Here is a 13,937-nt window from a genome sequence, read left to right on the forward strand (position 1 = left end):
CCTATCCCCCCTCGTATACAATAATGCAATCCTATATTGTTATATATATATAACTATATATATATAGGTCAGAATGTGACGACTCTATTCGCTACACTGCTTATCGGATCAAATTGATACAGGGAAGATAATGTAAGCATAGCAGGGTCTGAAAAATTCCCAACGATGTTAGAACTGTCAAAATGCATAGCAAATTTTGGTCGTTCCCGCCGTGGGACTCGAACTCGTACCGCTGTGACATCTATGACAACACTGCCTGCACAAAGTCCAGCGCCTAGATCAATCGGCCAGCTATGGTATATAAAAGTATAGCTTTTGCTGACAAGGTCATTCCTCCTGGTAGGATTAATCTAGAGCTGTAACTAAGTACACGATGTATGATAGTACGGGTGTTATTGTGTAGGATTGGGGATCAAATTAACGATACATGTCATAACATATAAATATTCTACAAACGTCTCAGAATGAGACATACATCGTGTACTTAGTTACAGCCCTAGATTAATCCTACGAGGAGGATATATTCAGGATGAATCTCCGCGCATCTAAATGAGGTAGAGGAGGACCAATTCTCATGAAACCACGAAGTCACGTGACGAGACCTACATAACCTATAGTCCTGTTTCAACATCGTAACTCGATAAAATGGAGTGGAAAGTTTGATTGCAAATGAGGAGTAACTAAACCAAGTTTTCACAAGATGAGTGAAAATCAAATTCTAGAAACAAAGAATCAATTCTTTATTTTAAATCACGCTTTAAATTGTAGCATTTTCTTATATAGGTTACACATTTTACAATGAATATGTACACGAATATGGACATTACACATTATATATTCTCCTGTCTTTGTTTCTAATGGCTTAGAACAATCTAGTTAGAAAGATATTTTAAAGAATATCAGATTTAATAGTTATTTATCTATTTATACTCATTTAGCTTATGAGATACATGTATAAGGAATCTCACACCTCTGAGTTTGTTAGATAAATCTCAGGCATCTAAAGGGAGTATTGAAATCTAACCGTAGATGGGCTTGATATGTTCTATTCTTTCATTTTTTTTTGCGATGTTTTATTCTTTTTTTTTCACTTTTAAAAGTGAATGATGGTTAGTATACCAATACAGAACGCACTGCTTGTGGAAATTCTCGTGTACTGAATATACGTCAAAACGTCATAAAATATGCACGTTCTGTTTTTAAAAGTTAAAAAGGCTAAAATCAACGTCAACTAAAAATACACGGGATGGAAAAGTTTAATACATTTTGTGGTACCATAGCAAACAAGTAAAAGAAAGCTTTTTACAATATGATGGTGATTCTTAGATAACCTTGTTTACCACACAAACAAATTCCACAAGTACACATAAAAAATTGATTAGCACATCACAATTTCTACCATGTCTAGAAATTTACATAATAAGTGTGAATATACCTGAAGATTGCAAAGAAAATAAAAAAGGACTCTGATCAAACTTCTATTGTTACACTACCGCGATGTAGCGCAACACTTTGTATGCATCGATTGAGAATAACGACAAGACAGAGAGATTGTTACTCAATAACGATGGCGACATCTTATTTTACTTTAATAACAGTGACACAAGAACGTTTGGAATCTTGTATTTCCATTGACGTTAATGTTTTAATCCAAATTCTGTCACCTTTTGACAGTTCGATAGCGATGCTACCTGATGATGTAAACCAATATTCGTTTATACTAGTTGTTAAATACAAACTTCGTAACATTATGCTATTCTTAAAGATTCCAACCTCAGCTGTGAATGTATCAGACATAATGTCTACTGTAATTAAATAAAGACCGCCACTCTCTGCTGTGAATTTTCCAGTAGTTTTAAAGTTGGACACGCCGTTAAAACCTACTTTACTGATTATATCATCGAACTTAATAATATAACCGGCAGGTTCGTTTCTCTGTTGGGTAACACATCCAGTAACAGCAACTACAAAACAGAACTTTTTTAGCTTATCCTAAAGATAAAAATGGACTTTAAACTATATGATTGTATAACGACCATACCAATAACAGTCTGTATATGTTTTTTTTCGTATTGTCTTATTATGAACAGTTCTAAGTGACATTTTTACCTACTACATAAAAGGTTTTTGTACAGCATTTAAATGAGCAAGCCGGTAATATAAAACAACATATAATAATAATATCTATAATTGTGGATTTTAATTTTATTTTTGTTTTATAATTTTGTTTATTTTGGTTTTTTTTGCGGTGTATAGGGGGTTAAAGTCTGGGACATCTTACAAGTAGCATAATGTCATGATCTGGATATTGAAGCATCATATAGAAGTTTGAATCGGAAACACCGAAATTCAAGTACGTGACCAAACATGAAAACAGGAAACGGAAAAGATTTGCATACACGCAATGTATTTAACATAATAGAATGTTAATTACATATATTAATCCGAAGGTAAGACTGGGCATAAAAACTATAGCACTTATAATGAACTTTCAGAGAATACCGGGAGAGAAATAATGTGGTCTAAAAAGGGTAAGCGTGTCTTGGTCCGTCATCGAAATGTGAAAAATTCGATAGGCGGCGTCAAGTTCGTAAGACATATTTTCCTTGGGAAATTTGAAGTTTACAATTGAAAGGTCATAAGCATCACGTTTTTTTTCCAAAATTTTGAAAGAAAACGTTATATCATCAATGTACAAGTTTAAGTCTAGGTATGGAACAGAGAATTTTGTATCAGTTGTCTCTTTAATTTCAAAGTTATAAATGATACGATAGTACAAATAAACAGAACTTGTATTCATCTATTTTCCCTTTTTCTATTTTCATTCAACTAATGAACGAATCAAGTCAAGTTTTCTGTTCTTAATTTAAAAAAGGTACTCAAATGAATAAATAGATGAATAATCTTTAATATATTTATATAAACGGAAGAAAACGTGATTCGGTATTTTTATATCGCGAAAGTAGTGCTCGAAATTACTCTGCGTTTCATTATTGCATTGGCGCATTCTAAGAACCAAGAGCTAGATTTGGAACTTTTAATTGGAGAAAATTATCAGACATTTAAATCGGTTAAAAGTCTTATGACGTTACACATTGGTATATAGATCTTTGACTACAAATCAATAAGTTTGCAGATAATGAAAAGATTAATATGTCGAACTGGTTGATTGACAGCACATTTGTACAGTTGGTGCATAAATGTTTCAACAGACAGTGGACATCCTGATTTGCATCAATTGTTCAACTACTTGCTGATCTTTCCCACGTTGTTATGAAACAGACTCGATCCAAAACTTACTACACCAGACAGAATAGAATTATGTACAGTTTATTTTTATTTCAACTTACGCTATATAGCTGATTATATATTAATAAATATCCTATATTGAATTACTTTTATCTACCTCCAAAAAATAATTTAAGGATACTGCAGGCACACTGAAATCTTTCTCTTCTCTTAAACTCAATCTTGATATTGACAACAGAAATTATAAAATTTCGTATTTTTAAGTTTTCTGCGTATTTCTGACACCCCCATATTTTGTGACATTGTGCTCTTGACGTTTTGATTACATTTTATATTGCACGACTGACTTCAGCTGTTTACGATAAAAGTGCTATATGTAGCAAAATTATTAAAGTCAATTTCAATTGGTTAAATAACTAATATATATTTTTCCTAAATTTGCTCACTTTAAAGAAATGACGTCATCAATCAAATACTTTAAAAAGAATGGTTATACTGGCCTCGACCGAATTAAATGTATACCTAAATATTTGTTTGTATTAAATGGTGATCTCAGTGGGACATTCTTGGAATTTCTACAGGGTAATGCAATAAAACAATTATGTCAGCTTGGTGCATGTACTATGTTTCATGGAACACTTAAAAGAGATACAGACCTCAGCCATGGACCTCCGTCAATATATCGTTTAAGTGTTCCATAAAACATGATATCGCATGCACTAAGCAGTCATAATTGTATCTTATGCGAAAAAATGCGACAACTTTACCATTACATCGATAGGGCTCAATAAGACTAATGCATTTGTCAAATATATCACTTACTTGAATTGGCCATAAACGAGCAGCATAGGTCTATGTTTAAATGTGGCTCATCCTGTGTATATTTCTGTGTGCACTTGTTTGCTCTCAAATGTTTCATCGTTTTATCATTTGGTTTTTCGAATGTTGTCCTGTTGGTGTTTTCAGTGTTTGTTTGTCCAGTGATTACCCCATTACCTTTGGTATAATTATTGTTTTTATTGCAGTCTTCTTTTTTAAAGCCGCAAAACATTTGAACTTACATTATGTGCATGTACCAATATGGAATTCAAGTTTTTGTGGATTAAAATTTACCCGTTTTTGATTTCTTTTCCGTCTTTTCGTTCTCTCTTATAACCATTTCTATATCCTTACGATTTTTGTCAGCCATCGACTTCAAATCATTGAACTTAGCGAATAGTTCTAAATTATAGTTAGTCATGTGTTTTCTATCATTGGTAACATACCCTGTAATAAAAATACAGCACAAATGACATAAATATTTATTCTGTTGTCTAAAATATTTTTGTTCAAACAAATTTTTGCCAATTCTACATAGGTATTATTTTATCTGTTTTATCATATCGTTTATAATGAATCTGATGTTAATCTTTTTAAGAACATAATTGTTCCTTTTTTCTAAATCAAAGACTAACAGAGCAGTTTATTTGTAAATTTGAACGTATATCACATGAGGTTTCACAGCTAAAACTATTCAGTGCTTTGAGCTTCCTCAACACTATTTGAAACCTAGCTTTCTTATTCTACTAATGTTTTATCAACATTTATATTTGTTTATTCACGTGCTTACTGTTCTATAATTCTGCACATTATGAATGTACGGAAGAACTGGCAACACATTGTAGTTTCATTTAGAAATATTGTACTAGATATATGGTAAGCAGTGCTTGTTTAAGGACACGAAATGATTTTCCAGTCCAAAAACATCAAGACTGTTGATAGTCAATAGGTTTATTGTTCTTAACAATAGAAAAAACAGTTACAAAGTTACTTTAGCGAGTTTAATACAATATATTGATTAATTTGAATTATAGAATACAGAAGTATTCAAGGGAACCAAGGTTCTAGCGGAAATCAAAAGAATGTAATCAAGGGACAAAGACAAGACTTGGAAAACAAACAAACACAACAAAAACATAAAGTAACTAAAATAATACATACAAAGTAAGAAAAGTAAGTGAGCTCAGACACTAAAACCTGAGAGCATCGACCAGATGCACCGGTAGGGTAAGCTAGAAATACCAGCCGAGTTGCACATAAAAAGTCAAGTCCAGGGTAGACAAACGAGGAAAGGAAAACTATGACACGTTGGATAAATCAGTTTTCATGGCACAGATGGATACACCATAACGATCTACGAGTTCATGATACCGACCATGAAACTTCTGTAGTGATATTCAATCTTGTAGCAACATAACCCTATTCCAAAAGCCTATTTGTTAGAATTCTAGCGCGATACAAAATGTCTGCGTAGTTTCCGCAACCTCTGGCATAACGTATGAGTTGTGATATGAACACTCCGTACGCAAGTGCTGAAGGGATATTGCCACAGATGAAAGGAAAGTTGACAATACGGAATGAAAAATCATCGCGTTTGTCGTATAGTTTGGTCAATAGTTTTCATTTACCATCGATTTCTAAGTGTAGGTCAAGATATGACACTGACTTCACAGTGTCTGTTGTATCCTTTACCTCAGATTGGATGCAATGTATCAAATCCCCGAAATTAGGATTGTTTAAAGATAATACGTCATCTATATAGCGGAAACTGAGAGTAAAGGATCTAGCCAAACGATATTCTTTCTTTCGAATCAGATCAGTTATGAAGTCAGCCTCATAAGAGTGAAGGAATAGGTCAGCAAGTAGAGGAGCACGATTTGTTCCCATTGGAATGCCGACCGTTTGTTGAAAACCGCGGCCACCACAATGGACAAATATATTGTCGATTAAAAATTCCAGCATTTTGTAAACATCTTCCTCTGTATATTTGGAAGATGATTTGGAATTATTTCTTCCAAAGTATGAGGAATCTCTACAATGAACTACATATTTGTATCTAGGTGTACCATCTTTTTGGAATACAACGATGTACAGTTTGTTTAAGTCGGGACTTTAACTGAGTATGGAGAATAGAAGTATACAGTGTTGAAAATAAAACCATAGTTTTAATGCTATTATATTCTGATAATGGTCTTGAACTGATTGTCTCCAAAAGATCTTTCGAATTGTTCAGGATCCACATTGAATTAATACCACTACGGGAGTAACAAGTGTTGTGGTAGGACTGCAGACCCTCTTTGACAGTTGTTAGTATGGAAGTTAAGTTTTGAAAGAGGTTTGGTAGTACATTTTGCAGATCCATCTATGAAACGTTGCTTGTATAGATTCGTGTGGAGGTGCAGGTGCTTCTTTCACACATTATTATCATTTAACAATGATGTTTAAACGATACGCACGTTGTCCTATCCAACTATGCTAATAACTCAGCGCATTGGCTAGAATCGTTTTTAATAATTAGTATTTTTCTGGTGTAGAACATTTTTGTTTACTTATTTTCAAATATAAGGTATTCGAGAAAAAAATTAAAAGAAGCATTTAACAAACAGATCTTATTGTAAGCTATACAAGTAAAGTTATTTAGTCGACATTATTCAGGTTCTCCCATGGAATATTTTTTTTATTAATTTGCATATAAGTTACATATAATGTATGATAACTGATAAATGATTAATAATAGATAATAATAAAATGAGAAATTGAATTAAATATATAAATTGAACTGCTTTTTCAAATCAAGAAATATTTAGAAAAAACGTTTTTCCTCAATCAAACAAGAAGCTTTATACAGTCAGCTAGACAATTTTTCATAATGTGCGTTTAGAGCCATAGCGAAATAATGCGTCCTTAACAGAAATAAAAAAAAATCGAACAGGCAAATCGATTTAACAGGCAAAGAACGAAGATTTAGACTGAAGAAAGATTAATACTTGTATATTTTTCTGTGATACGCAACGAAAGAAAATCGACACATTTATTAGTTTGTGATAAATCAAATTAAAGCATTGCTGTAATCAATTTTATCCTGGATTTTCATTGTGCTATGAGAATTAAAGTGAGTTACAAATATGTTAACTTTAAGAAGTGAATCATGTGTTATAAATAGTGACAGTTTATCTCACCCTCAAGTGTCGATTGAAGTTCATTCTCAATTTCCATTTTCGTTTCGTTTAAGGATGCCAGCACTTGTTGCTTTACAACTTTGTCTATATAGTCCTTAATCACTGTATTCATTTCACTTGTATCAATCCTGGCCGTCAGTGATGCATCCATTCTATCGGGAAGTGGTAGAGAGATCTTATTATGGTTATTCGGATAAGCATTCGTCAATAATACTATCGACAATGAAAAAGCTATGGTGTATTTCAAATCCATTTTTTACTGTAAAATAGTAAACCGACAACAGTTACTTGTTATAAAGTTCTGGTTATAATCCAAGGAATAAAAAATGTATAGTGAAAGCTTTATAATCTAATTAACGCTGTTGCAATCAAGCAATAATATAAATAGAAAAAGTAGGTATTCATCTATGAACTATGTTTACTTTTTTTCTGTATCATTGAAAATTATTTGTGTATCCCGAGTAATAGTATTTTCGAGAAGTACTGTTAAAAAACTTTATAATTTAAAATCTCCAGAAAATATCATCGTTAGAATGGTTTTAAATGGGGAAAAATAATGTATTTGTTATTTCCTGTCGTGCTATATCAATTAAATAGAACAAAAACAACTGTAATTATGTTAGATATCATAAAAAACCACTAGATTACACACATTAAATCTGTACTTACATATATGTATAACTTCTACATTTTTGTAAAATTTCCGCCAACAATATCAGCAACAAAGGATATTGAAATGAAATTCGAATACTAATACACATTTGCGATTAGAAAACCTAATTGTAATAAAAAGAAAGTATTTTAGTTGAAGTTAACCCTAACCACTCAGTTGGAATGTATAGGATATATGATAGGGAATTCATTGAAATAATATCGTTACTAAAGTGATGAACTTGGATTTTGATGTCTGGCATAATTATTTTCGATTCTTTTATTCACTCCAGCAAAACAGGCTATTACACTAGCATCCACTACATATCAGAAATACTACATCTTTAAAGTGGAAAGATGCGAGTCGGATTGTATATAATTCTTGGTAATTACATGACTGAGCAAATATGCTGTGTCTTTTAACGTTTGAATGACACAGATAATAAATAAAGAACTAATGTAGTAAAGCTCTTACGATAAATATTTATCAATTATGAAAGGGTTATTTCCACGTGACATAGATAATAAAATAAAGTTGGTTTAATCATCATTAGTTAGTTGATGATTGTGTGAAGTAGTGAGAGGCTTGTGGTGTGTCCATCTGCGCCATGAAAACTGATCTGTTCAACACGTCATAGTTTTCCTTTCCTCTTACCGCCTACCACGAACTTGACTTTTTTATGAGCAACTCGACGGGTGTTTCTAGAAAAGCAAAGGACGCTTATCCTACCAGTGCACCTGGTCCATATTCCAAGTTTTTAGTGGAGTCCGAGTTGCTCATTTGCTTTTGTTACTTTGTATATATGATTTTAGTTACTTTGTGTTCTTTGTTGCGGATGTCTGTTTTCCATGTCTGGTCTTTGTTTCTGGATTACATTCTTTTGATTCATCATGACGACCATAGAACTTCTGTAGTGATGACTTGTAACAACATAACCCTGTTCCAGAAGCCTATTTGTTAGAGTTCTAGTGCGATACAAAAAGTCTGCGTACAAAGTAAGAAAAGTAAGTGAGCTCAAGACACCAAAACCTGAGAGCTTCGACCAGATGCACCGGTAAGTTGACAATACGGAATGAAAAATCATCGCGTTTGTCGCATAGTTTGGTCAATAGTTATCCTTTACCATCGATTTCTAAGTGTAGGTCAAGATATGACGCTGACTTCACATTGTCTGTTGTATCCTTTATCTCAGGTTAGATGCGATGTATCAAATCCTAGAAATTAGGATTGTTTAAAGATAATACGTCATCTATATAGCGGAAACTGAGAGTAAAGGATCTAGCTAAACGATATTCTTTCTTTCTGATTAGATCAGCTATAAAGTCAGCCTCATAAGAGTGAAGGAATAGGTCAGCAAGTAAAGGAGCACAATTTGTTCCCATTGGAATGCAGACCGTTTGTTGAAAAACACGTCCACCACACTGGACAAATATGATGTCCATTAAAAATTCCATCATTTTGTAAACATCTTCCTCTGTATATTTGGAAGATGATTTGGAATTATTTCTTACAAAGTATGAGGAATCTCTACCAAGAACTATATATTTGTATCTAGGTTTACCATTTTTTTTGGAAAAAACAACGATGTATATTGTTTTTAAGTTGGGATTTTAACTAACTATGGGGAATAGAAGTATACAGTGTTGACAAATCATAGGTTTTAATGCTATTATATTCAGATAATGGTCTTGAACTAATTGTTTCCAAAAGATCTTTCGAATTGTTCAGGATCCACATTGAATTAACACCACTACGGGAGTAACAAGTGTTGTGGTAGGACCGCAAACCCTCTTTGACAGTTGTGAGTATAAAAGTTAAAAGTTTTGAAAGAGGTTTGGTGGTACATTTTGCAGATCCAGCTATGAAACATTGGATGTAAAAGGTTTTGAAGACAAAAACAATGTTGTTTTGGGCTTTGTCTGTTGGTGCGACAACATATTTGTCATGTATAGTAGACAATGTTTTTGCTACATCGGGGTCTTTAAAAACTGATGTAGCCTTGGCACTCATTGACCTACTTAAAACTTTCATTCGTTTCAAAATTAAAGACCTCACGGCCTTTAACCACTCTGACAGAGAATCAATGACTTCTTGTTCTCGTTTTATCCATTTTCTTGCATAGTCCTCGGCGGCATCCATAAGAACTTTAAAGTTATAATTCCAATTTATGGAATTACGGTACTTGGGACCTTCAGAAAGGATATTACGAAGAGATTCGTTTTCGATGATGGTTAAATATCCCGTAACGACGTGACCAGAAGGACCATATTTGAATGGAGAGGTTTTGCAAGAACAGTCAGGTGATTTAGCCTTGAAGTCCTCAATCTCGAGGTTCTGCAATAGCCTTTTATAATTGAAAATTTTGTCTTTGAAATATCGGAGAATTTTGTTGGTAACGTTTTTGTGATGGAGGAATATGAAATAATTGGTATGGATTTGTCTTTGAAATATTGGGAAATTTTGTTGGTAACGTTTTTGTGATGGAGGAATATGAAATAATTGGTATGGATTTGTCTTTGAAATATTGGGAAATTTTGTTGGTAACGTTTTTGTGATGGAGGATGTTAGCCAAATTAATTGCATCTATACCTTTGTTGACAAACGGTAGTGGAAGAAATTATCGTTTTTCTTCATCTTGACTTTTCACACAAACTGGTTTAAAGAGTCTGTGGAAACCAATATCCAAAATGATGGCAATAAGTCTGTATAATGATGAGGTGGGGTCTGAAACAGGAGTGTCAAGACCTGTTTTTTAAAGGGAGTGTAGTAGAGTGAGATGTATAGAATAAAGTTTGGTTCAAATGTGATGAAGTACATGAGGTTTTTGTATGAAAGGAAGGAGACCATCTATGGAGACACCATGTAACTTAGGTGACGTATAGTGGCGATGGCCATGAGTCCTTTCAGGTCTTGGAGTTTTGTCAAATGAATTCATCACATTTATGCTATTGTTATATTGGCTTGTAAGGTTTCCTATACTCTTGATGTTGTCATTGCATCCGTGAGGTATTGCAGTACCTAGTCTGCGTATCCAGTACTCCTCTCTTTCCCTACGATAGTTTTTACTTAGAACGGGACTGTTCGTAGGATGGTAATTTTTTTTTTCTAAAATACGAACTTTCATGGAGAGGATTGAATGATCTTGTTGATTAAAGTGTTGATAAACTGTCGGGAATTTGGTGGTGTTAATTCCCGAACGATGACCGCACATTCTTTTGTTTAATCGTTTTTGCGTTTCTCCAACATATACTAAACCACATAAGTTGCATTCTAATCCATATATTAAGTTTGTTGATTTGCAACTTAAGTCATCGTGACTTCTTGTATGGAAGGTTTTGTTTGTAAGGGAACTGTCGTGTGTCGTAACGGGTACATGTTATGTTCCAGTTAAGTTGTATATGAATTATACAATCGTATGTCGTGACGAGTACATGTTATGTTCCAGTTAAGTTGTATGTGAATTAAACAGTCGTATGTTGTGACGGGTACATGTTATGTTCCAGTTAAGTTGTATATAAATTAAACAGTCGTATGTCGTGACGGGTACATGTTGTGTTCCAGTAAAGTTGTATGTGAATTAAACAGTCGTATGTCGTGACGGCTACATGTTGTGTTCCAGTTAAGTTGTATATGAATTATACAATCGTATGTCCAGTTAAGTTGTAAGTAAATTAAACAGTCGTATGTCGTGACGCTATATGTTGTGTTCCAGTAAAGTTGTATATGAATTAAACAGTCGTATGTCGTGACGCTACATGTTGTGTTCCAGTAAAGTTGTATATGAATTAAACAGTCGTATGTCGTGACGCTACATGTTCTGTTCCAGTTAAATTGTATATGAATTAAACAGTCGCTTGTTGTGACGGATACATGTCTCAAATGTGTGCAGGTTGTTACATATCAGAAAAGTGTATATGTTATTGTAGGCTAGAAAATTTTTGATAATTTGAATGTATAATATGTTTTACACTCTTTCGCGACTGCGCAATTTAAACGAATTAATTCGAGCGTGTACAGTCCACTAACCTGCATCACCACTGTATTCATCTAAGTTTAATTTATATTTTGTCGCAGCAGATCCGAACATGAACTTCCGATATCTGACCAACGCTGTGTTACCATCGTAATCTGTCAGTACAATTGACAACTGATACTGTTTATGGTAGGTTACTGTATGTATATGTTCATTTCCTGAAATTATAGCACACAAAAACACATGTAAATTTTGTCGATACACCATAGAACATAATAATTACTATTATTATATAGATAACAGTGTTTTATCAAATGTTCTCAGTGTAATAAATTTCGATAATTCCCACTGTGAAATAAATTCGGCAATTTCACTCTCGCGCTTTCTCCCGACAAAAACGTCACAATTTTGATATCAATCCGCCAATCACAGAATTTAAAATTCATAATGAAAATGTCGATCAATTATGAAGAAAATCTCCAAACCGGACCCTCCGAAAACCGGTCTTCCCTTCAAACCGGCCGTTTTCAAAAGTCCCGACCGATACACCTTAAAACCTGTGTGTTTTGTCTTCAATAGACCGGTCACCCCCTAAAACCGTACATCGGCCGGTTTTTTTCATTGTTCACCTGTAATAAATGTGTCAACAAAACTGTAAATGATTACGTAATATTACGTAATTAATAATTCATTCACTGACCGGTTAGCATTTCATCAGTGGACAGATGATACTTGAAGGGGACAGTAGTTCAAACAACAAATTTAATCCAGAAATTACATTTTCTCATTTGTTTGCTTTTAATTGGTGTGTACACACGTCAGGCAACCGGGGTCATTTAATAGTACGATCTTTACGATCTTTTAACTGTCATTTAATGTGACCTGTACCCAAGCCAAAACAACATAGGGGTGAAATTATTAGACTTTTGTTGTAGGTAATTTACGAAAACAATACAAATAATTAATTACCATCAATAGCCCTTTGATCTTGAATACACATTGTTTCAAAACCGTGAACATTATTTTGTCCGCAGCACCGTTTGTAAAGTCAAATCATTTACAATTGATGCAAGCTTTGAAATGTAATAAAAGGCCAAAAGTTTTGAATAGGCATAAAACATGTCTCGACCAACTGACAAGGTGTAGGGTTATAGAACACATTAATGGAAACAGCTCTTAGAATGCATTGCTATTTTTCACAAAACCGGCCACCCCTGTAAACCGGCCATTTTTTCTTGTCCCAGTGGTAGCCGGTTTGGAGAAGTTTCACTGTATAATAAATAGGATAATCAATTGGTTATTGTGCCAAGAACGCTTGAAGATTTAACTCGTGCGCGGAACAAGTTCCGCACACTCATTAGATCTAGGCGTTCTTTGGCACTCGTGATAACATTTTTGTTATTCACTCTTTCCAATTAATTATCATATTGTTACAGTGAATCTTTAAAGTAATACATGCATTTATCAACCAAGACTACATATATATCATAAAGTATATAGTATAAATAACGGCAAATGAATATCAAGTGTCAGTCCCTGTAAGAATCAGGCAGTAAGTGAAATATGGTATGAAAAAGCCCATCATTTTGATAATGTAATTAGACTATTTGCACCTTCTGAATCAAGGAAAACAGGCAAGATTTTCTATATGATACTGGACCATTGCGTTACAATTTCATTGAAATGCACTGAAAATGAACAATTCAAGGGCAGATAACTCTATCTAAAAATTGAAAAAAACTTCTGAGCAAATCCAATAGTGCAGAGATCAAATAATGGTCTTTTCAATAGAGAAAGCATCCTTGAGTAATATTTTATTGTCAGATCAGTGGGGTTTTGACATGCATGTCATAATTTTATAATGTAATAATATATTATAAAAATGTGTACAAATACATGAAACACACCGAGCCAGAATTCATGTCCAATGTCTCTAAATCCAGTCTTGTAATCTTTCCAACCACTAAGGAAATTGATTGCACCATTCTCCCGGTGCTGAAAAACCTGCAATAAACAGAAAAACAATGTAGCAGACCCTGAAAGTGTTTTGTTTTCATTGTCAGGT

The 13,937-nt window shown here is 33.6% G+C and overlaps 1 protein-coding gene across 1 annotated transcript; it reads right to left on the reverse strand.

Annotated features, from left to right (window-relative positions):
- Positions 1-727: 727 nt before the first annotated feature.
- Positions 728-13,937, reverse strand: LOC148607974 (uncharacterized). The gene is made up of 4 exons (XM_088545071.1): positions 13,780-13,937; positions 11,926-12,090; positions 4,363-4,515; positions 728-1,964 (listed from the first exon to the last, which is right to left on the reverse strand). The coding sequence occupies exons 2-4, from the start codon at positions 11,984-11,986 to the stop codon at positions 1,579-1,581; spliced, it is 600 nt and encodes a 199-aa protein (XP_088401197.1). The 5' UTR covers positions 11,987-12,090; positions 13,780-13,937; the 3' UTR covers positions 728-1,578.

The sequence above is a fragment of the Perna viridis genome, chromosome 9 (genome assembly GCF_037379345.1).
Source record: "Perna viridis isolate PV_CMFRI_1.1 ecotype Kerala chromosome 9, ASM3737934v1, whole genome shotgun sequence".
NCBI classification, from domain to species: Eukaryota; Metazoa; Mollusca; class Bivalvia; order Mytilida; family Mytilidae; genus Perna; species Perna viridis.

Excerpts from the sequence above, each read along its gene's own strand:
- LOC148607974 (XM_088545071.1), bottom strand. The coding sequence starts at position 11,986 with ATGTTCGGATCTGCTGCGACAAAATATAAATTAAACTTAGATGAATAC. Across the intron at positions 4,516-11,925 it reads TGAATACAGTGGTGATGCAG|GGTATGTTACCAATGATAGA; the intron begins GTTAGTGGACTG and ends TTTTTATTACAG. Across the intron at positions 1,965-4,362 it reads GGAAAAGAAATCAAAAACGG|TTGCTGTTACTGGATGTGTT; the intron begins GTAAATTTTAAT and ends TCTGTTTTGTAG.